This window comes from Epinephelus fuscoguttatus, linkage group LG1 (genome assembly GCF_011397635.1).
Source record: "Epinephelus fuscoguttatus linkage group LG1, E.fuscoguttatus.final_Chr_v1".
NCBI classification, from domain to species: Eukaryota; Metazoa; Chordata; class Actinopteri; order Perciformes; family Serranidae; genus Epinephelus; species Epinephelus fuscoguttatus.
This window is the reverse complement of record NC_064752.1, coordinates 22,433,635-22,458,698: the sequence shown is the minus strand read 5'-3', so window position 1 is coordinate 22,458,698 and position 25,064 is coordinate 22,433,635. Positions and strand designations below refer to the sequence as shown.

Sequence of the window (25,064 nt, the reverse complement as noted above, 5' to 3'; positions counted from 1 at the left end):
TACTTAGTGCCGCACAGGTAATGTACAGTCAGATGTTAGAGCTTTTACCGCTGATAACAGCTGCCAGTTGTGGTTAAAAACAGCACTTTGAGAGCAGTAAGAGTAACCAAAACAAATAAGTTGCAAGATGAATTAACTCAAACAACAAGTGCAAAGCATAGACTGTATAATAAAGACAGACGACAAGCTATAAAAGGGGGTGGGGCAGCCATGTGTGCTAATCAGTGTGCTCATGATCAATGGCACTGCTTGTAAATTGGTCAGACAAGTTTATGGACAGAAACTCAATCCAGTGGCTCCAAATGACGTCACAAATGTAAGATGGCTGCAGTCGTATCTAGGATATTTTGGCGGCATTTTTGTACAGTGGGAGACACATCTTTACACACAGTCTAGGGTTTGGTGATAATTTAGTGGTCATGTGATAATTTGTTAACATTAAAATATCTATTATGGCCACTTTAAAGCGCAGTGCTTTTATCCTGTGAGGACCTTTCTGTTTTTATATTTGTCCATTACAGCAAGTTTTATTCAATAACGTGGCTGCAGATATCTGCTCTTTGAGAATGTGACGTTGACAAATGAGCAATTACAGGAGCGATATTCACGTGTCACATCTGTGGCCGGCATGACCCGCGATTAGCCCTACTGATGCTGAATGTGAGATGTGGAGAGCCGAGCCTGTCAACACAGGCGCCTGGGAAGGCAGCGTGGCCCATTCTGGCATGTCATCCATCACTGGTTCCACTCGGCTGCCACAGCTGTGTCACTGTCCCCCTCTCACAGACTGCTGACCCCACTGAGGACGCACCAGCAGGATGATCAAATATCTCTCTGGGATAAGAGACAGCCATCCTGCTTCACTGACAAGGCAGAGGACAAAAAAAACACCCTTGCCTACATATCCTTTGCCACGGTGACATCTTTATCAATAAGCAGCATTTAATGGCAGGCAACAGCAGCGTGGTATAGAGACACATGCCTGCTCGCCTTTCACTCCAAAAAAGCAGGGATTGTGAAGAGTAGCCATTAGCTGTGAGACGCTGACACAGAAGGTGACGGGGGTTAAATAATTGCCGGAGAAGAGAGAAGGTGGATTAAAACAAAGATGAAATGGAACAACACCAGCCAGACGTATTTCCAAGATAATTACTTGCCATGCAGATTTTATCAACATGCCAATCATCGGGGCCAGTGCACTCCTTTTAAAATTCCTATCAGATGTGAATGACCTACAGTATGGATGAAAGGCAGCATGGCTGAGCTCCCTGTCGCTCTAAGTGGATATTCAGTGGAGGGCTTGCCTCAGTCAAGCTACAGACCTTTGACCCTATCAGCAGTCTCAGGTTGCCGTAGACTTTTTAAAAGATCCTTCTCCAGCCTCTGCTAATTAGTCCTGCAGCCTCTTTTCCTTTCATTTCTAAAAAGGAAACGCTGTGTGCACGCTACAGTGCTGGCAGATAAATTAGCTGCATGCTTCACAGGAGGCAACCGTTCTTCAGGGAGAGCAGGCTACCTTAATTATGAATATTATTAATTACATTTTAAAAAGACCAGGAGAAATAAAAAAGTAAGGAAAAAAATCAATCAATCTGACTCAAACTTAAAGATATTTGTTAAAATTAAATCACACTGTGTTTACATTTCTAACACTACATTTTATGTACAGACGGAGCTGGCAGCAGTGGTCGCCAGTCTAACCCAGCTTAGATGAATTTAACAGGGCAGATTCAGTGTTAAAGGCAGATTCCAAGGACTGTGATCTATTTATAGCATGCAGATTTCATCAGCGTACCCCCCCCCCCCTTCTCTGCCTCCTTGTCAGGGCAAAAATCAGTGCGCGCACACACACACACACACACACACACACACACACACACACACACACACACACACACACACAGGAAGAGGCTATGTTAAAAGGCACCATCTGTGATCCCAATGTCAACAAAGGTAGCCTGATATTCAGACTGAATAGCCATTATGGTACAACTCCATTATTCAGTCTGACATTGGCTTCTTATTAAGCAGTTTCCTGGAGGGGAGGATTTGATTTTACCCTAACCAATCACTGAACTAATGCATCCGGAGGCTCAGACTGTGTTAGGCTGTGTACAGTTAGCACAGGTTAATATTAATACTTACATAGAACAGAAGATGATATTAAGAATACAAGTTCTGCAAAGAGAATTTGCCTCTAAAATATCCCACGTAGTGATGTTTGCAGGTGCAGGAAAATATTAGACAAGGTAGATAAGAGATAAGAGTTCACTGAGTGCACTGTTTTCTTGCTTTAGCACACCACAGGAGCATTGTCACTGTTACAACATGGACAGCTATCAAAGAAACGAAGAACCCATTATCTTAAGACAAATAGTGGAGGCAATTAAAATTTATTGAAGACTGTGCCTGCTTAACCTAGCTCGTGTGTGCCGCACCCTTTAAGCAGCCTGAGGATGTCATGTAAACTAGTTAGCTACGTTAGCCAACTTTTGACTGTGAACATAATTACTTTGGATTCATACTGTGGTTACTTGTAGTTTAACATATCACTGGCAGTGATTTAGAATACAGTATCTGTAAATGTTAAAGGTCCAGTGTGTAGGATGTGGGGGCATCTATTGGCAGAAATGAAATATAATATTCATAACTATGTTTTCATTACTGTATAATCACCTTGGAAAAAAAAAAGAATAGTTTTGTTTCTGTTATCTTAGAATGAGCATTAATATCTACATAATGAGCAGGTCCTCTTCTATGGAGGCAGCCATGTTGTTCTACAGTAGCCCAGAATGGACAAGCCAAACACTGACTCCACATAGGGCCATTTGTGTTCTCACATCAACCACCGTAGTTCTCCAAAACGAAATACGCAATCTCAGTGCTAGATGCCACTGAATCCAACACACTGGACCTTTAAAGGAGCTATATGTAAGAAATATAAAGCAAAGAGTCACAAAATCCTCCTAATATGTCACAGAGACTAAGGAATAATGTTCATATAACATTCTGATCTCACCGACAACAATAGTACAGCCAGAACATTCGCATTTAAAAAACATTTTTACGGTCCGCAAATCATGGTAATGTTTTGAATTTGTGTTTTGGCCTGTCTACCAGTCACACAGTCAGTAGAGTCTCAGCATCAGTTACAGTTACGACTGAGCTACAGCAGCACGGCAAGCAGCATTAGCAGTGTCCCAGTACATAGCATTAGCAGCCGGCTCCTCATGAGCTGTATCCTGGCAGCAGCATTTGCAGCAGAGAAGCCGGACTTGCTCGAACTGTCCGCTGGAAAACCGAAAATCAAGGACACAGCGACGCAGCCCTGCCACGGCAGCCGCCCGTGGGCAAACAAATCAGTCTCCAGCATGCCACTGTCCAGCAACCTCGAATCTGTAGGGGAGGGGGGGCGGACACGACTCGCGGCAGTGTTTTGAATTTGAGTGCAGTAACCGTTTTGGCCACATTCTTACATATAGCACCTTTAACCTAAATTAGAAATGAAACGATATTAAAATTTCAAAATTATAGACACCAAAATTATCACAGTTATCAGTGTTATCATGTTACTGTTAAGATGTGCTGAAATTGAAATCATTTCATACTGAAAACAACAGATAAAATTAGCAGCACTTTTTGTTTGCATAAGCATTAAAATAATAACGTAGCCAATGCCGTATACCAACATGGGAAAATCATATCAAATGTCCATTAACATCAAAAACAGCCTGCCTTTGAAATGACTGCTCAAGTGTCTGTGTCACTGTAGATAAGGACAAGCGACCAGTAGCATCACTGGGTTTGCCTGCTGCACGCCCACTCTGCAAACAAGGTATTTCAAAAAACAAACCCACATTGCGTTGCATGTTGCATCTGCGCGCCTGCGTCCGGTTGATGCTGTACAGTTTTTCCAGTGAGATTTTAAAAGCACGCTAATCAAACACGCTTCTAATGATAATTAAAATTGGAAACTGTGGTACTAACAGTGAGGATGTCACTGCAGTTTAGTGTGAAAGCAATAACTGCTTCATCCCTGACCTAAATTATTTTTCAAATTGTCCAGTTTTGTCTGACTCTGACACAGCTGGGTAATGTCACCACCTTGGACCCACCTCCAAGGATCTGATGACTTGGCTGTTTATCCAACTGAGAAAAGCTGCTGCTCAAAAGAGCAATAGAGCAGACCTTTTTTTTTATAGAGACATAGTGATGCTGAAGCTGATTAATGTTTGTTTTTGTAAGCTTTTTGCAAAACAGACTGATTTTATAATTATAATCAGAAAAGAAAAATGCAAAACAGAAATTTCACCTAAACATCAAACTTTATTTCCACATACCAATGACCTTAGTCGGTCATTTGGTCAGAGTGACTGGGATTTTAATCTTCACACTAACAAGCACTCATTGCACACAAAGTTTTTTTTAAAGATGAAAACTTTCTTGATTTCTTTTGATGGGGTGGCAGTATTCACAGACATTCTCAGCAATATTAAACCCTGACTGTACATACACTACGTTACACAAAGGCGACAGCAAACCAAGTAGAAAAATGATGGAGGGCAAAAGGCCACTCGCTGGGAAAACTAAGTTAAAATACAGGGAAAGCAAAGTGCTATTTCTGTCTAAATCTTTCTAGCCACGGAACGATGACTAAAGAGTTTCTGAGCAGCTCCCTGTGGCCCTTCATCTTCCCCTCTGAAGAATCTAGAAGAACTAACTAATGATTTTTCCAGTTATGAGTTGTTTTGAAATGTGCTTCAAATTCCTTGCAGTTCATAACTTTAACTGTGACACCGGGGTTGATTTTCTTGCCCAACTGAGCTTCAGGCTACATATCTGTGACAAAGAAAGGGCACGGCCCACAGGAGGTGATGATCTCAGTCACCACATAAATGGACAGCTCTGGAAAAGACATAGAAATACAGATCCTGACCCCTTTTCCAGTTATTAAAGAGTCTTATGAGTCTTACTTATGCCAGTCAGCTAAATACTTCAGTCTATAGTTCTCATATCCAAGCCCTTATCCAACACAGAGAAAAAGCCAAGCTTTCACTAACTAGAGGCCAGAAGAGGAAGACTAGCTACCCAACAGACACGACTACACTCACTGACAGAGCTCCTACAGCCTTGACCTCTCATATTTCTCCATAACTACCAACTGAAGAGCATGTCTCGACAATACAAACTGATTAAGTGTTTTTTTCAAAGGCCTGAAGCTCTGACTGAGAATGTGTGCAGGGATCACAGCCCATCTTCGTCCGCTGTTATCTGCATTATAAATGATTCTTAGAAAGAAGAAAAAAAGGCGACAGCACAAGTGGTGTGTCCCAGCCTATGAGTCAGGTATCGACTTCAACAGATCTCATTATCACAGAGGAGGAAGTTCACTGAATCAATTGATGACCATGGACAACAGCATTTACAACTGGCTGCTGTATCTCATCTCACTGAGCAAAGAAAGCAGATGGGAAGGAGCTGTTAAGGGTTAATGACTGTTTAAAATGATAACACCAGCCATATATATTAGGGGGATGAACTGAGAGGCCATAGCCATGACTGTCAAAAAGACAGCTACAGTTTCAAGTAAAATTGAAGCCAACATCTCTACACAGGCCTGCAGGCCACAAGAGGAAGCGATAGAAGCCTCAGGCCTTTTATGTTCTGCACTGCAGTCAGCACTTCACTCAGTGGAGTGTGGGGACAGCAGCTCCTGCCAAAATGTATCCGTGCCAAGGCCTGCCAGCCTGCTCTCCCCGCCCACTCTAAGGGCCAGAGCGTGAGCGGTGGGGCGCCGGTAGGCGGGTGCAAGGTGAGGCTGGTGGGCGGGTGGCCAGGCTGGAGCTTCCTGACACGGGAACCCGCCTCACAGCAGGATCAAACTGGCTGCTGAGTGAATCACTACCCCTCCCACCACCTGACAAAGTCAGCGCCAGGCCAGTACGCAGCCACTTTTGCTGTCTCTACAATTAACAAGGAATTCGGGATGAGACAAAAATACTGCGTTATCAAGTCATCACTCATCAAACTGCATCTCAGCCAAGGTTTATAGGACACTGGACTGAAGAAGAAAAAACTATGAACTTCATGAAAAGGATCATTTTGGATTTTGGGTTGGTGTGTGGGTTACAAAAGGAACAGAGTAGCGCTCTAAATATGTATCACTGCTGCTGAAAAATTCAGTATCAGCAAAGTGCTTAATATTTAAATGCCTGCTTTACGGTGTAATGATGATACCGGCTAAGAAAGTAGATGAAGGTATCAGAGAGTGTAGCACCGAAGCAATTTTACACTTTCAGATTTCAGGCCCTGCAAACCTAAGCTTGAGGTGGGAGATAGGGGCAGGAGGCACAAATTCTCATACCTGACCAATCTTATTTAAATAAGCAACAGGAGCAGGGATTTTCTGAGCTGTGGCTAGTCACTAGTCAGAAGCAGGAACATTATCTCCAGAGTAAATAATGTCCTGGAGGACCAGTAGCTACCCAAATCGCTTCTTAAAAAATAGAAAACTGCTCCAGGCTGCTATTATTAAGCCTCAGATCCAATGGGAAGTTGAACCTTTGATCTGTTTAGGGTACTGTGTATTTGCATTTTATAATGAGATCAAAGCAAGGTCCAGGGCCCCTGCAGAAGGCAGCTCTGCGCCCCATCTCTGTACACTGGACGATTTACAGACCAAAGCTATATTTCCCTGTTAACAAGATCATGGAAGAGCTATGGGCCTCAGTGAAAATGCAGTGGGAGATTCAATGTTTGTTAGGCAATCAACAGCAGCCTACATTCTCTTCAGCTAATTTTCTTTCCTGTACACAGGTGTGGAAGAGGAAAAAGTAAATAAAATCATGCCAGTAGCAACAATCTCCTCAACAGTTAAAGTTCAAGAGCAAACATTTCAAGCATTTTTAAACTGGTTGAGAATTGCTCCAGATTTTCTTTGGCATTCTTCACCTGGAAGAAATGCAGAGGGGAATTTACACACTTTGCCTGAAGTGAGCCCACAAGGAGCCGGGAGAAGGTTTGAGATGAGCATGAAGGTCAACATTTGAGAGTATATGTGGAGTCTCTACTCAATACTGTTCCTGACCATTTTTTTTTTAAACAGAAAACATACCAGAAAAGAAATCGCACACACTGTCACTCCTTCTTTGGCAGAGGTGAGCAGAGTCTCATATTTTTCTGACGGCCTGATCAGAGGTAGAGCTGGGAGAGGGACTGCATACACTTAAGACATCCTTGCAGCTCCATAAGGAGGTCTGTTTGCTTTAATTAGCTCATCAAGTATGAAGGTATTACTGCAGCAACACCAAGAGCTTAAATAATGTTGTAAATCTGAATACAGTGAATTCATTTGCAGATACCAGTGTGGTCAATAGTTAAATGTATGAAACTGAATTTTAATTTGTCATAAAACATTTCAAATGTATTTCTTGTGGTTTATACTGTTTGGCAACAAATACTTATCATTAGTGGGTAACTCTGGTATTTTTCAACCTGGACCCTATTTTCCCAAGTTTTTGTGTCTAAGGGCCTCGTGAGAACAACACTTTTTTAAAAATTGGTCCAGTATTGAGCGTGAGTGCTGCAGCCGGCAACCGCAAAACAGACAGCAACGTAACCACTGAGGGCTTTAATTTAAATCCACTGACAGGCTCAGATTATTATTAGAGATATTACTAAAGAGAAGTGAAATGTACCGTGCCGTTCACTTGTTCCAGTCTGTTTTGTGTCCATGTCTTGCTAACGAGAAGTCTCATTCTGAAACCTCACGAGAGTTACAGGAAGAAAATGGTGGAAACGTGAGTAAGAGCTGAAGAGAGAAGTGCTGATAATAGTTTGTTGTATTTCAGTACAGACAGAGTATCTATCTAAAAGATTTTAAATGTCATGGCTGAATATCTAGCCGATTTCAACAATGTAAAAAGGTCTGTGAGATTTCATTCAGAGATTTCTCCTTTAGCAAAACTGGGACATAAAACAGAGCAGAACAAGCAAAAGGTAAGCATTTTTAATGGATGTAAATTGACAAGGTGCACCTGCCCAAGGGGTTAGCCTGTTTTGCTGCTGTTCAATACTGAACCGATATCAAAAATTGTTGTTCCCGTGACTCACTTAAGACACAAAAAATAATAAAATAAATCTTTATTTGGTCAGTTAAAAGTTGGCACAAACCTCACCAGGCTGCACAAAAATTAATGTTCTCAACAAATATTACAGACACAGGTCTATACTTGACACTAGCTCCCCTTCACTTTAGGATCCACCAGCATCTAAATTAATTTGACCAGTAGTTATTGGCAAAGCAACACCTATATTATCTGCAATAAACTCTTAACCTCTATGGTTTGTCGAGACAGTTACGCAAGTCGTCTACCCCACATTGCACTGCCCACCATGACGCATGCACGCAGGTTGACTGGGGGAATACCCCCTCTCCTGCAGGCGTAGTCTTGAGGTGTCTCAAAGCCACACGTCTGCAAATCATTTATGCAACAAATGCCCCACAAACACTTGTAGCGAAAGTGAGAGAACGCTGAATCGTCATTCATGACACGCAAAGGCAGCACCCGTAAAGAGATGGCGCAGATTTGAGAAGACAACAGATTTGAAAACTTAATTCACTTCATTCATTCAATTACTCATCATAAAAAAAAAAATCCACCTTTAAAATATTTTCTTTTTAATAAATACAAAAAGGTTCAATACCAAATTCCAACATGTATGCTGTTATGGATTCTTAAATGCTAAAACTAAACCACTGCCTTTGCAAAGTGCTCATGACGGATAGAAATACATGTTCCTCTGACCTTGAAGTGGGAGAGGACTGTTCCTATTTACCTTTTAATCTCTGAGGAGTCATCTGGGCTAGTTCACGTTCCCCATAATGGCTTTAAAATGGAAGAGACTGAGCAACAGATATGAATTATAATCAGGAACACATAGAAACAGCATGCCGCATTACAGACAAGTACTGTAAGCAAAACTCTATACTCTTCTAGGAAATATGTGGTCAAGACTCCTACTATATGAAATATCCTTAAGGAATCTGGCAGATGTTCAATAAGCCACGCTTGCCATACAAGGAACAGAAGGACACAGAGAAGCTACAGTATACAAGCTGAATCGTACAAAAGACTGCTTAGACTGACCTGCAAAGTATGAATCAAAAGTACCTCAGAGAGCTGGAGAGGGTGTTAAGAAAAGCACCACCTAATTGCTTGCTCATAGATGCCGAGCACATATTCTGCACTCTCGGAGGCAGCGTTCACATTTTTTGACCTTGATGAATTATCTGTTTTTATTGACAGCACTTATTGATATTTCTTAAAAGCGCAGGCTAATGGAGTTCTATTGAGATGATTAAATGAGTTGCTGGTGCCCGGATTAGCCCGGTCTCATCTCGCCGGCACAGCTTGCATTATCATACAGAACAGACGCATGCGTGTGTTGAGTCCCAAATTCCTGCGACTGACATCTCCAGGGGAACAGAGGAGCGATGACTACATCCGACCTACATTCACCCCACCCAGGCATGCTTGCTTCCAACTAATTACACACACAAACATGCATACTCGGTCACAGTATAGGTGGATTCATACCATAGTAAAAGTCACACTGCAAGGGAAATGTTACTACTGTATGTATTACAGAAATATACAATAATTAGGTGTACATGATACTTCTCCAAAGACGCGTCTCTGAGGGTTTCAGAGCCAAAAACAGCCCACAACTGTGCAAGCTCCAAGTGACCTCCTGATGATTGGGAGAGAAACTTTTCTCAGGCTTTTGCACAGGCTTAGAGGAAAATATCATTTGTGTGATGGGTTGTGAAAATTCTCCAAGCACAAAAAACATTAGGAACAAACCTAAGGCTACTGGAGCTCGCTCAAATGCCCCGGGCATGGAAACAGCACTATTGGATTTCGTTCAAATGTCTTATGCAATGAAAAGATTTTATAAATACTCCATACACATTATTTCAGTTGTTTAAATTCTCAGAAAAAAACTATGGCAGGGAAAACACCCCATTAACAAGAACTGAGAAAAAAATTGTGACGCAGGCTCTAGCATATGAGCACATCTTCAAACTGCTTTTTCAGTGTTTCCTGTGTTGTACAGCATCCTGGAGTGATGTGGTTTTTCACACTTTTAAATGTGAGGGGTATTTCTACAGTTGCAACCCACATTTAGGCCAGAATCTGTTGATCTATGCAAGCTTTTACTAAGCTAGAAAGTAGTCAAACAGCGTCAATCTCAACCAATGCTGACTAATTCTATATCTTGCTCTTTTACCCGTGGCATTATTCCAGTTACGTCAAATCTACATTACACCCAACAATGAAAAAAAAAAAAAACCTGCTTTCCACTTCATTTCATATTTCTGTTAGTTTCATCGCTGTTGAAAAATATAGACAACAATGTAATGGTAGAAATCCCTTAAAATCTCTAATATTATTCCTTAATTCAAAGCCCGGCAGCACACCAAATTTCATGAAATTGAAACAACAAAACATAAAAGCCTTGGCAGATTGAATATGATGTATTGAATACAATGCATTCTGCTCACAGGACTCACTAGAAAGCAGTATCAACATGGAGTAGATTTTCCTATAGTGAAATCAAGTGCAATTCATTTAATGCAAATAATACTTTACAGGTATCAGACACCTAAGTTTAATGCTTTTTAAGACCTTTTTTTAACCAAATTTAAGGCTAATTTTTTTTCTTAATCAACCATTGCAGGTAAGTATAGATTTGTGGTATACAGTATATGTGGTCCTGTGCAGAGGAAAGCTTTATTTAGGAATATGGTTATCAGAGTGGGTTAGGTTAATCTACATTTTGCCAACAGGGAAGTGCAAGTTTAAAGTAAAAATACAGTATTAGTTTTAGTGGTAGGTTTAAAGGTTTTTGACATCAGAAATGTGGACTTTCACGCACAAGAGCTTGACTCATGTCGACAAAAAGAAATTAAAAGATGGATAAAAGAAATTAGATAAAATGTTTGTGGCAATTAAGACTTCACAAATTCAAATTTAAGCCTACTTAATGCCTTTTGAGGCCTAATATTTTTTTTGTTTTTAAGGACCTGCAAACACTCTGGAATTATCACACTCATCTTTCTGCAACCATCTTCACAACCACACTACTGTGATATTACATATGATGCAACCATTACCCATGCTGAGAACTTAAACTTAGAACCCTGCATTAAAATCTGCTTTGCCTCATGGAGTAACCTTGTGAATTTATAGAACACATCTTTCATGATCATGAAATTTGCCCTGGTCAGTTAATCCCAAAGAGGATTGAACCCATTCGCTGGTTAGCTACCAAATAGGTTGAAGGCAGACACTTTCACAGAGAAAAATAAAGAACTAAACTAGAGAAGCTGCTTTTTAACCACATGTAATATGTTTCCTGTGATATTTTGAATCGGTTATCCATCAGGATCTCATAACATTTACAAATCTTGAATGCTCTGTATTATTTTTAGGCATTCAAATCAAGAGTTTAAAAACATAACAATGTCCTGACCATGGGAATCCTGACACCAGCACCTGATGTCATCACAAAGCCACACGTGACAACAAAAGAACCAAAGGCACATGAACAGCATCACACATTAGCCAAGCTTTGATGAATCAATATCACTCCTGCTGTACCTGCAGTGGGACTGTAACACAGTGGGTAGAGCAAATCCACAATCCTGCCAGCAGCACCAGTTTGATTCCCACTGAGGACACCCACTCTAAAATGTATAAAAAGTATATGCATTCGAGTGTCAGCTAAATGTTGTGTCTTATCTGCAGTTATTTTAGTGGGGCTAGTCAGTCACACCCTCATATTTCCAAGCAATAAAGTCTGTGGATGTGCACAAGACTTCACCAAGTCCACTCTAACCCACATAAATGATGATTAACTCGTAGCTTCTCTCTGGATGCAAAGAAATATTACTGTAACAGTGAAGAGTATCTTGATAGATACAGACTGAGCAATGAGTGCGACATCCTCTGCAGCCAGACTTGTTAACTTAACGCAGCAACAAAGACAGCAGAGAATATTGCTGAAACCTTGAAGCAACGTCTTGAAAATCGTTAGTGTGCAGTAAACGGTTAAATTTGATGCTAAAGAAGGTGGGCGGTATACAAAATATAGAGCTGACCTCAGTGTTGAGTAGAAATGCCAGTAACTCAATGCAGGAACACATGCAGGCTGACAACTAAATAAGGGATGATGAAGGTAAAAGACGAAACAAAGGTTGCAAAATAAAACAATTCATTTCCTTACAAAAGGCCTTGCCACAAAAGCTGAAATCAATCCATCCATTTATAATAACACATGCTTTCTCATCTTCCCCTCACCTAAACACACACACACACACACACACACACACACACACACACACACACACACACACACACACACACCTCCATGCAGCCTGTACACACGCCAGATCTTGTCGCCCCAGGAAATGGGCTTCATACATCTTGTCTGACTGCAATAAAGCAGTGCCTAAGATTCTATTTCCAATAAACGTCGACTGATTGGAAAACTCATTCTAATATCAATTTCCATCTGGGCCCTTTAAAAGGCAATCAGCATAGCTTCATCTCGGTATATCATGGGCTCCTTGAGATGATGACACAGCACTGGCTCTCTCTTCTGCATAATGGCCTTCTCCTATCAAGGCATCTGCAATGAATAATACCACCCATGAATGGGCTATTTAGTCTGTGTTCGCACAGATAGGGGCCACTTCTCTGAATATTAATCCAGGGTTTTACACTTCATATGGTTCTCTCAGGGCTGCACCATTTTTCATCCAGAGGAGTAAGGCACTTAGTGTGATTTGGCGCACTCATAGTTTCTCTCCAAGCTTTCTCAGAAGTGACAATGGTGATTACCAATGGCATCTCACTTTGTTTAAGATGCACGGCAACCACAAAACAATGATTTAAAGGACCAGTGTGTAGGATTTAGCGGCATCTAGCGGTGAGGATGCAGATTTTGCCTCACTCTGTAGATAAATATGGACGGATGTATAGCTTCTTATGTAAGCCTATGTGACTTGTATTATTATTGTTGTCTTACGAGAATGATCACCACAATGAATAAAAGTTATCTGTTTGACCTCAACATTTTCAATGAATTATGTATTTGTTGCAGTAGATGACCTGATCATTTTTTGTAAATGTGTGTCAAATAATATGTTCGTATGTCAAGTAAATCTAATCCACCTCTCCCTTTCCAAGCGTGTCGTAGACTAGGGGTGTAAGAAAATATACATTTTTTTAATATTACATAAGATATGACAGCCTTGAGTATTGCAATATTATGTTTTATGATACTATCCATGATATCAATTCTCAAAAACACTGTCAATTCTAATTTTTGCATTATTTTGTATTTTGTTAACCTCAAGCACTTTTATTTTATTTTTTTACTGATACAGGCAAATTCCTTTTTTATGCATACGGTGGTGTGTTCTTTGCACTATGAGAGTTTTCCTAAAAATTAGATTGAAAAAATTGCTATATGCTGCCTTGCCAACACTATCGCATCTCCAGATTCTAGCCAATACACAGCCCTGTAATGAAATGGTGGCCTTCAGGTGACATAAAAATAAGAAAGTCCCTCTCTAGCATCAGTGTTTAGTTTGTCCATTCTGGGCTACTGTAGACACATGGCAGCGAAACATTGTGGACTCAGTGGACGAGGACTCACTCTCTATGTAGACATAAAGGGCTCATTCTGAGTCAATGAAATCACAAGATTCTTTGTTTCAGGTGATTATACACTAATTGAAACAAAATTTGGAATATTATATTCTATTTCTGCCAGTAGATCCCAATAAATCCTACACACTGGACCTTTAAGTCAGGGAATATCAATCTCAACTCCTCTAAAAAGGCTGTCCACTAAAAACGTAAGACCAAAGAAGATTTTTCATGAGTGAATAAACTGACTGTATATCAGCCATTGCAACAACCAAAAGGACATCCAATTTGAACAGCACTAAAATAATGTATCATATTTGATTTGACATAAAATCAGAAGCCCCACTATAACCAGATTGCAACTCCATCATCATCACGATGGCAATAAACTTTTACATCTGCTATATCGTGTTAAAATAAAGGCCAGACATCTCTTGTTCTCACCTTCCAGCCGCTGCCCGCCTCCCTGTAGTAGGGAAAGTTATCACAGATCCACTGGTAGATCTCGCTCAGTGTCATCTTCTTCTTTGGCGAGCTGTTGATGGCAAACGTGATGAGGCTGGCGTAGCTGTAGGGCGGCTTGCCGTCCTTGTGCTGCTGCACCTCCTCCTGGTCCAACGTGGTGTTAGGATCCAGTAGGGTACTCTTCTTGCCCATGCCTGGCCCGTGGGCATTCTGGGCGTCCGCCTTGCGGATGGCCGCCTGCATGGTCAGCTGTGGAAGCCAATCCATGGAGGTCAGGCTGCTCTCCAGCTCCGACGTCATGGTGACGGCAGGCTGGGCAAGGGGGGGTAGGGGAAAAGGTGGAGGCGGTGGTTGTTGGTGTTGGTACTCGGTGACTGATGGAGAGTGGACCCGGTGTGGAATAACAAACAAGAGACGAGTGACAGGTTGAGGATGAAGTCTCCCTCAGCTCAAGACTTCAGCATGACGTCTTCTGTAGGTCAACTCTGGAGAAACAGGAAACAGACATGCCTTTATTAGTCAGCCACTCTTTGTTACAAGGAGAACATTGGAAATAAAAGATATGCATATCAGTAATACTGCAGAAGACGAAAAGAAATGCAAACGAGGAAGCAACTCTGAACAGGTTTGGCCAACATCAAAAACCGAGCGTCTCTGTAAAGTATGCTTATATTCGCTGTGCAGGAGATCACAAGCCCACCACTTTCTCTACCACTTGCTGCTCTCAAAGCTGACTCATAGCTGGGACTCCATCTGCACAGAGAGAGAGTAAATGCCAGGCAATTGTTTTCACAACTGCCAGCCAAATGGGGGAATGGCTCAGGAGGAATTCCGACTCTCTTGAGGGTAGTAAACCCCCTCTCCTTTCTTCCCTGCCTGCCAGCTTGCCTGCCTCCTCCCCTTCCTCCCCTTCCTCCCCCAAACGGAGCCTCTGCCGTAAACAAGCCAGCCAGTGTCGTCTTGCAAACCATCCCCGGCCCTGTGCGTGTCGGCCGTGCTGTGCAGAGTGCAGCCCACAACAGCCTGTCTCACCGTCCCTCTCGGCACACTGCCCTCCCTGTCTTAAAATAGAGGGGCAGAGTAGAAAGGCCTAAAGTTACAAATGGAGGTGAACACAGGGATCCGTAGAGAGGAAAAAAAAAAAACCTGAGCAGGATGACACTGCAATCTGGCTGTGGGGGGAAGAAAAAAAAAAGAGAACAGGCGGGAGAATGAGAAATCCTCACCAAGTTGTGGGATTTTTCTCTTGACTAAGCATGCTCGCACAAGTGTGTGTACGTCTGTGTGTGAGCATGTGTGAGTTTGAGTGTGCACTCAGGCTGTCAGGATGGGAATAAATAGTCCTGACGGCACTCAATAGGTCAAATACCGAATCTTTCAAAAATTGGATTTGTGTGCGGTAAGAAAATACACCCCATTATTACCCAATTTATAAAACTGTGGTTCAAACACTGTGCCAATAATCTCACATATTTTGTTAAATATAATAACTCCAAATGATTATAATCTTTGTCTTTATTAAAACATGTTACTTCTCCAAAAGGGTCTGGAGTAAAATATTTCAAAATATTTACATCTATCTTACTTCATTAGGGTGTTGAGGAATTTAAGAAAAGAATACTATTTCATGGGCATCTACTGTCGATATGAAATGGCAGCAGCTATAGTGAAAAATTTCCTAAATTGGGCAAACTGCTTCGGCCGTAGTTGGTCAAAAGCAGTTTGCGGTTGTCCCTTTCAATTGATCTCACACAGCGGGTGTTAGCTTGTGCCCAGCAGCCAATTCAGTATCTGCTATCAGTATATACAGCCAGAGCCACATGATGAAGGAATTTTTCATACATCCAAAAACAACTCTGGGAAGCAGAACAACCAAATCCAGTTGCGGGAGATCATTAATGGGGTGAAGCATTGGTCTTAAATCTTCCCTTATAATCAGTGTTAGGTTTCAACAGGGACTGAAAAGTTTCTAATCCAAGTTTTTCTGAGCAAAGTGCTTTTATATTTTTTTATTTATTTGATTTCCTGTCTTTATTTTATAAGTGATAGTCCACCTAAAATAGCTGGTGAACGTGGCTGTAAAGCAGTTGTGGTCACGCTGAATTCACGTCCATAATTACGTTTTTATTGAGGGAGGAAAAAAGCAATCCCTATGACTGAATAAGCTTCTCAAACCACTGCTAGAGCATCCAATCCTGCACTGTCCATCTGTATGATCAGCATGTTTAAAATATTTTCACCACACTATGGCCACATGTGCTGGCTGAGCTTTGAAAAGGGCAGTAGCACGACATGAAAGCTGCAAATTGGTCATATTTTGGTAAACGTTTGGAACACACTGAGCAAGAAGGTGGACAACAAATAAGCAGATTATGCTGCAGGAGTGGTTTGAGAGGTTTTTATGAATGCCTTGATTATTTATTCCCATTATTGTCACCTTTTAAATCTATTCTGACTAATGCCAATAGCTGCCTACAACTGTCCTAATTCAACAAGAAGAAGACACTAAATGTTTTATGGCAGCCCTTCAAGCCTTTTGATACTCAGATAAATTTTGAGTCGAGTTTCACTTTAATCTGTCCATGCTGGTTATTTACTTTTCACAGCGCTTTTATATTCCTCTTTCATTAACAGTTGCACCATGTTTGCTCACAGGTTGGAGGCCTGGATCAAAACACCAAAGGAGAGTTTAAGGTAAGTCTCCCAACCTCTGCAGTCATGAGCAGACTGAGAGATGAGCAGACTTGCTGACTGACTACTGACAGGTGAGTCAGCCTACTGGTGGAGAACAGTTCCTCCTCACTGAAAAGACAAACAATCCATACACAAAATACCTCCACCCTGTAACTGAAATAAAGGTGACTCACAAGCTGCTAATGACGGTAATTTTCCTCTTTGAAAGGCAGCCTATTGAAATATAAAACAAATTTGATTTTGAATAGTCATCTATATATTATCAGCGCTACACTATTTGAATATGTACAGCACTACTCAAAGGGCCACCATACATTATGAGAGTACATTATTTATCGTGGTACATTTTGCCCACCCCCGCCACTTTGAATATAACGCTATACAATAGAGCTGAAACAATAAGTCAATCATGAGAAAATAAACTCAGAACTTCATGTCACTAAATGAATCATTTGTTTCAATCATTTTTCAATCAATCATTGGTTCCAGCTTCTCTAAAGGGAGAGTTTGGCGCATTTCTTCATTCTATACTGTAACATTGCAAACTCAATATATATTTGCACAGTCTGCTAGTCAGGCAGCACAAGACATCTGAAGACATCACCTCAGGCTCTGAGCACCTCTAATGGGTCTTTAACTTTTTTTTTTTTTAATTAACTTTTTAAAGACTTAACAATTGATCAGTTAGTTCAGAAAAATGAAATGTAGCCATAAAATACCATTAAATTTGATGGCACTGGAAACATACAGCTTATAAAATGGCCATTGATTTAAATAATTGCTCCTTAGTGATTGCTGGATTGCGTTAGATGTAGCTAAGTGCACCTGATAAACTCAGTGTAAGGATTAGGCTTGGGCAGTATCACTGTTTTACAGGTATTTAGAAAGCCCAAAGCAATTATTTTTTATACTGTCAAAAATAAAGCAGCTCCTCTGTCTACCAAACTGATACGGAGATGCTGTATCGAGGTGATGCAGTGCATAGCACATACCACCAGAGGTCAGTCTCTGCTAGAGGAAAGCGCAGCTGAGCTGGGAAACACAGCAATTGTAAGTGGTGGGGATGACGTAATAGGACTAGTAAAAAGTCGTCAGGTAAAGGCAGAAATTGACAGCAGGAAAAATCAGCATATTTAACATGGGGCTGGGTGAAATGGAGAAAACTAAATATCACATTATTTTTGACCAAACACCTCGATATTGATATCCCAATAATATTGTTAGGTTGAGTATTGGTGCTTTCAAAAAATCTGGTGAGTGTTATGTTTTTTCTGTCATGTTTGAATGAAGTGTGTTTTACAATGAGTTAACAAGGCAATGAAGCGATCATCTTAGTTTCGTTTAACAATTTTTTTAACACAAATACTGTCACTATCATATACACCAGGAAATATCAGTAAGGTATGAAGATATAAAAAAAATAGAGACCATCCAAACCGATGGATCTGCATATGTTAATCTCAGTGGTACCAAAAAAATAAATAAATAAATAAATAAGGTGACTTTAGACTTGCACTTTGCTGTGTGAATTGTCATAACCAAAAAATTCCAAGGCATACTCCTTTTTTTGGTGGTCTTGATATCTTTCAATTGACATCAAGCACTCAGTATAAAGGGAGTATCGAAGAAGAAGCAGGCAGAGCCTTCTGGTGGCCACCAGAGGTGAGCTGACAGAGACAGGGGTTGATGAAAGGCACGCCGCCCGCTACACAGAGATGCATGCCATTTGACCCTCTACGCTAATGATCCAGCTGCTACATAATCTGCAGGGCCAAGTCGGTGTCTTAATTAGAGAACCTTGGGCTGTGGCAGGAATGATGAAGCGCATCACAGGCAGGCAGTAAGGCGCCCCCCCTGCTGCCTTCATTACCCTGCCAGGCAGTGGGACAGTCAGAGCAGGGACAAGCCCCAGCCTGCTGCTGCGTCAGTGAGGACTGTCTGAGTATTTTCACCAACGGTTCTGGGGGTAAGCAGGGGAGTACTGAGGAAGCGGGAAAGATGAGAAGAAAAGCCAGGGGAGATGGAGCAGTGGGGGAGGGAGAGAAGGGCACCGCGATGCTGGCATCAGACCTGGCAGAGAGCAGAAAGTGGCGACAGAGTCGGCATCGGGGGGGTTTGAGATTCAGGCGCTATGATTACGAGCCCAAGGGAACAGACTGCGATCCCACTCACACGGAGCCACTTTGATCTGGCTGTACGAAAATGGGGTTCCGTCACTGTCACCGCCAAAAAAAGAAAAAGGAAAACTTCTTTCTCTCTCCCTCGACTTTAATTTGTTTTTAGAATGGAGCACTGAGAGTATTTGACGGCTGAGAGAGAGAAATGGATGGTCAAATTCATTCTCTATTCAACACTCAAAGTTTCTTTATCCTCCAGGGATTAATGGCAGATTTAGTTCTGAATGAGAAATTGAAAGCGTTTTTGAAACATCTTAATTTACCAAGTTCTTGACAGGACTTATCAACGTTCCCACTGCCAACAGAGCACTGACAGCAAATCAGTGATTGTGTTTTGTGTCTCGGCTACTAAGTCTGAAGTGGCTCAATCAAACTGACAGCAGGGTTATTATACATGTGCCAGGCCTTCTTTTATTCAAGAATCTCCAATGAGGCAACAAGCTGAGTAACATCAGGGATTACTCAACACAACACAGCAGATTACGTCAACTTCATCATGTTAGGCAAGTGCGTACTGAGATGCAAGTCAGCAACTGCGTCATAAAGATCTGCGCTGTTCCCCATCTGCACTGTTGCAAAATTGAAGTCTGTGCTTAGCAACCACTTAAAAGTTTCAGTACCCATAACAATTCATGGCTCAGGATGAAATTAATATTTCAAGTGTGATACTGCTACAATGAATGGCACTTAACTGTCTTCAACATTTTATATAACCAACTACTTTATTTTAATTCTAATGCAGAAAGAATGAGTGTTTCATGAATGTGAGTAATTTTACTGAAATGCTCACACTGCCACATCCTAAATGTAATATTTGTTTACTAATTCTAGGATTTTGCATTTATTTACCACTAAAAACATGTCATTAAATACGATGAACATGAGTTAAGATTTTTACAGTCTTCCCAGTTAGATAATATTGTAATTAAAAGACTAATTTTGTGATTTGTGGGGTGAGTCTTTTTCCTTAGCAATAACATTTACACTAAATGTTGTTGCCAGCTGTGCTCACGTAAATGCTACATTATCTTCAAGGATCATGTCATTTAATTTCCCTACAGTCTGTGACGTTAGCAGTTTTACAATTTGCTACAGCAACCTGAAACTGATGGTAATTACAGTGTTCCACATTTTAATCATCTTTTCATTGCATCTTTTATTTTACTGTCAATAACTGTCCAGCAGCATTCAAACACAGTCTTGCTAAACATAGTACTCAGGTGCAGCATGCAATTTGAACTGACTGTATGAGTCTGCTTAAATCAAACTATTGGAAAAGGCAGTGATGAGGCTCTGAAGCCTTTTCACTCTTCTAGGACCAGTCTGAAGTATCTGGTTTAATTGAGAGTGCGAAGGTAATTTAATCAAAGATAAGCACCTAATGTGTCATCTGCATGATTACAGTCTGACGCTTAATGGTAAATGCAACATGGTTAGTATTTATTGCAACAGATTTAAGGTGCAGTGATTTTTTTACTTACACTGATTTACATTTAAATGGATGTTATGTTCATATAAAAGAGAAATGTCTGTTTTCTGCTGCAAAACTGTTCACTGAGTGGACTCAGAATACGCCTGCATTATTAGCACTATTTGTGTTGCAAATATTCGGTGTCCAAGGTACAGAAGACCTATTATGCTCATTTTCAGGATAAGACTTGTATTTTGGGTTTCTACAAGAACACTTTTACATGCTTTAATGTTCATAAAACACATTATTTCCCTCATGGTGTGCTGGAACAACTGTATTCACCCTCTGTCTGAAATGCTCCACCCTTGTCTCTTTAAACACCCTTTCAATTGGTCAGTGTGTCTGGGTCTCTCGTATCTTAGGGTCTGTACACCGCATGGATGTATAAAGAAAACTGGATACAGCCTTGGAGGCAGGACCCAGTTTATTCCTATAAAAGACGCTCAGTGGCACATGAAGCCACTGAGCAAGCACACTAGAGACTTAAAGGGGCCCAGCGGCAACATATAGTTTAGCTCTCCGATAGCTTAAATCAATTGTGCAGCTCTTCTAGATGTAATAGTTTTAATTATATATCTGACAACAAGTCATTTCAGGGGGGTTGTGATGCTGAAAAACATGTATCCACTGATTTACATCTCTTTAAAGATTTAAGTCTATAGGAGAGAAGTCTTTTTGGGCCACATGGCATCACGTATAAGACTAAGAAGCTGTAATTCCACGTTTGCCCACTGTACTAAATTGGCTTCAAAGCCCTGTGCTGTGCTGATGGGCTTGCTGCACCATCACTGAAGCTGGGAGAAATTACCGTAACAGGGAATAGCAGCACTTTCTACTGTGAAAAGTCTCCATTAAAAGCTTCTAAACTAAAATTTTGACAAAAAAAATATGATGAGAAACTGGAGGAAAACTTTCAACATTAGCAACCAAGATTATGTGTTTCCCTGATGTTAGCATGTAGCTACGTGTAGCAGTGACGGCTACATATTGTAAACACTTGTAGTAGCGTGCCTGAAGCTGATGACCATATACAGAAATCTGTCAGGAGCTGACGTCAGCTTGTCTCCAAAGTAGAAAACAAAAACAAAAACAGTGGAGACACAGTATTCAGAATGGTCTAAAGCCTGAGGTTTTGGCTCACAGGCTCTAATTTTTTGAAACTTTGGCCATGTCAAATATGAACGATCAACATGGTAGCATAAACATATATATGACAGATAATAAGAAAATGCATAATAGATCTTTGTGTGTGTGTGTGTGTGTGTGTGTGTGTGTGTGTGTGTATCAGCATCTGAACACCATTGACCAGCGTCATGCATGTACCACAGTATCTTTGACCTAAACTAGTTTGCAAGGCCTGTCCCAAGAGACTGATGTAACATTACACCTTGGAATACTGCTGAGCATTTGTTTTTGTCAGGTCATAAAGTGAGTTGGTCTAAATTGCTGAATGTGTTTTCTTGCATTCTATAGCACAGTATGAAAATCACCTTGCAAAGACCTGACATCTGCTAAGGCACCTAATTTATCTTAGTAAACGATTTTGCTTTTATCAAAATTATATTATAGCACGTTTAGTTGTTGTGTTGTGAAGCTCTGAGGTCCGGGACATCAAAATCAATGTGAAACAACTGTTATTACTTCATATCTCAAAGAGCTAAAATCACTAGAAATATTGGAAACCCACAAGCAACAATTTCAAACCACCGGTTTCAAGATTTGAGATAAACTACCCACAAAACATACAATATACTATACAAAGCTCACTGCACTCTTGTCACATGCAATCTTCAGTCTAATGAATGAAACTAACGACATGCTGCACGACAGAGGGAAATACTGACTGAAGCAGAAGTACAGGAGACACACTAAAGGGAAATAGGCAACACTGAAAAGGTGAATAAGACTGCTTTTTCTGTTTGAATCACAGTTCAATTCTTAGTCAAGAGGAAAACACATGAACAAAAATCAGGTTGCAGTGCGTTCCCAGTAGGGAGCAGTGTTTAAAGACATGACAAGACACCCCACAGGAAATGTTAGTGAAGGGTAAGAAGCCTAACCGAAACAGACAGCACACACACTTAATGTTTTCATCTGCCATTTCTGTTTAATAATGTAAGGTCAATAAACCTGACGAAATTAATTTGTACTGTGTTTGAATAACCGAGTACACACGAGTTTACCTGTAAGCTGAGTGTGTGTAGGACCAGAATATGCAAAGATGAAAGCAGTGTTACCGACTTCTAGCACAGACCCAAAGGACAAAGTCAGATTTAATTTGGTGTTAAAATGGGTACGGGGGGGGAATCTATGTTTGTTAAAAGGTGTGGATGAGTCAACATTGCCTATCTGATATGGGTCCATGACCCTGTTCATGACAAGTGTTTTACACAGGTCTGACACTGTTCAACCTGTGAAAAGGGCATTTGTTGCTGTGCCTGTGTGCTCACTGCAGCAATCACTGAGGACAATACGGTAAGTATTGTAAGGCTTTTCTCCTCAACAGACAGCTCAGCCATAATTCCCCCTTTTCTTGACTTGCTTTAACTAGAGATGGGCATTTTAAGTAACTTCCATATCTGAGTATTCACATTTAATTATTCTGGAGTACTTAGGTAGGCTACTCGGGAAAGAAAATCTAACAGATAGCAAAGTAAATTGGCCAACCACAGAAAACAAGCTCAATCTGAAATTCATTTATTGAACAACCAGGTTTTGATTAGCCTATTAAACCATAAATTCAAAGTTAATATGACAAAAATCCACACATTTACGGACCCTGCCGTTACAAAGCACTGAAGGACCCTCTCCAGAATCTGGAACCATCTGTTCTCGTTTAGTTAAACGTCTGCTAGGTTAGCACGAGCTAACACAGCAGCAGCAGCTTACATCTGACACCATCAAGCTGACTCTGACACAAAAATGGCTCTGTTGTTAAACCCATTAATAACCTTTAGGTAACGCTAGCCTTGTAATGCTAACAGTTAGCACTGTCACTGTATGTGTGTGTGGGTCTGATCCACCCTAACCACCTGTTCCCCAGTGTAGAGCTCACCCATCTCACAGCAGTAGTCTCATGGTGAACAGAAAGGGAGCGATACTGAGTACATTTCCATGCACACAAATATTCCACTATTATTCCAAATATAACAATATTCTTAATTTGATACTGGTCATGTACACAGCGTATTCATGAATGAATATTATAAATATGAATATTCCAAATTAGGCCTTTTTCCAAATTCAGCATTTTCTGAATAAGACATGGGATATGCCCGTATTTATCAGGTTTTAAGAGGATTCTTTGGCCATCTATGCAGAGTATTCCCAATATGCGTCTCAACTGGGGTTTTCACCGCAGTTTGTCACATAGCCTCTTGTTTGTTCACAGTCGGCTCTGTGCATTGTCATGAATAAGTTGTACACAAACCAACTAACCAACAGCTTGAAATACCAGAATAGAGATGCCTGCCCAAAAAGAAGCCCACATTTCTGGTCAGAGGAAGAAACACACCTACTTTTAAACATTATGAAAGACTTGGATATCAAAAGATTTTTGGATATGCTTAAATATCACAGTGCAAACCTTTTCAAGAAGGTGGATAAAGATATTAAAAAACCAAGCTGTGTTCACACAGTCCAACCAGTCCAACACCACACAGGAAACTTAAAAAAAAATAAAATAAAAAAAAAATCCTTTTTTGATGCAAAGACGCACAATGACAAGCGGCTCTGCTGGTTCCATTGTTTTATATTGTGACTTGATAAACAACATGCTATGGCATGTTAATTAGAGTATGCACAGCTGCATGTAAACAGGAGTACCAGTGGAATATTTATTTTCATCAGACATGTAAACAGCTTAGTGGGAATATTGTCTTTTTCAGAGAAAGGGCAAAAACCTCACTATTGTGTGCATGTACACATGGTCAGAGAGGCAATGAGGTGCAAAGTGAAGCATTATAGTACACACAGCACTACAATGAAATTAGATTTAACCCATTTTAAATAGTAGTACTAGATAGTACTAGAGTACACATGCCCATCGCTAGCTTAAACATAACTAAAAAAGTGAAAGTCTGACACTCTTCAAGATGAACAGGTACAGAAATCCTGTAAAATTAAAAATTTAAGCTCAACAATTTGGTTAATATTTGCTTTCTTTCTTAGAGTTTAATAAGTAGATTGATACCACTGTACCACTGTATATACCTCTCTGTTTTAAATAAGCTATTGACCCACAATACCGAGGCAATTAGCCTAGCTTAGCATAAAGACTGGAGGTAAAGGGAAACAGCTAGCTTGAATCTTTCAAAAGTTAAAAAATAGTCTATTTCCCAAAATGCACATCTATTCCTTTTTAAAGTTTTAACCTTTACTAAAAGCATTACATTTCCTGATTTCCTACGTGGGTTGTGATCTGCCATTTTCAGTTTCATCTCAGGTGTTCATTCAGTGACACAAACTTGCACACAGGCAGACAAAAATGCATCTATAGTATTACATAACACTCTGCCGCAGCCTATTTTTTTCTTT

General features: G+C 40.6%; 1 protein-coding gene across 3 annotated transcripts in view; it reads right to left on the bottom strand.

The window, feature by feature from the left end:
* foxj3 (forkhead box J3) overlaps window positions 1-25,064 on the bottom strand; it is a 91,176-nt gene that overhangs the window by 43,289 nt on the left and 22,823 nt on the right. For all 3 annotated transcript variants that reach the window (XM_049572699.1, XM_049572708.1, XM_049572716.1), the window contains exon 2: window positions 14,166-14,671. In XM_049572699.1, the coding sequence (XP_049428656.1) occupies window positions 14,166-14,486 (321 nt within the window). In that variant the 5' untranslated portion in view covers window positions 14,487-14,671. The remainder of the gene's footprint in view (window positions 1-14,165; window positions 14,672-25,064) is intronic.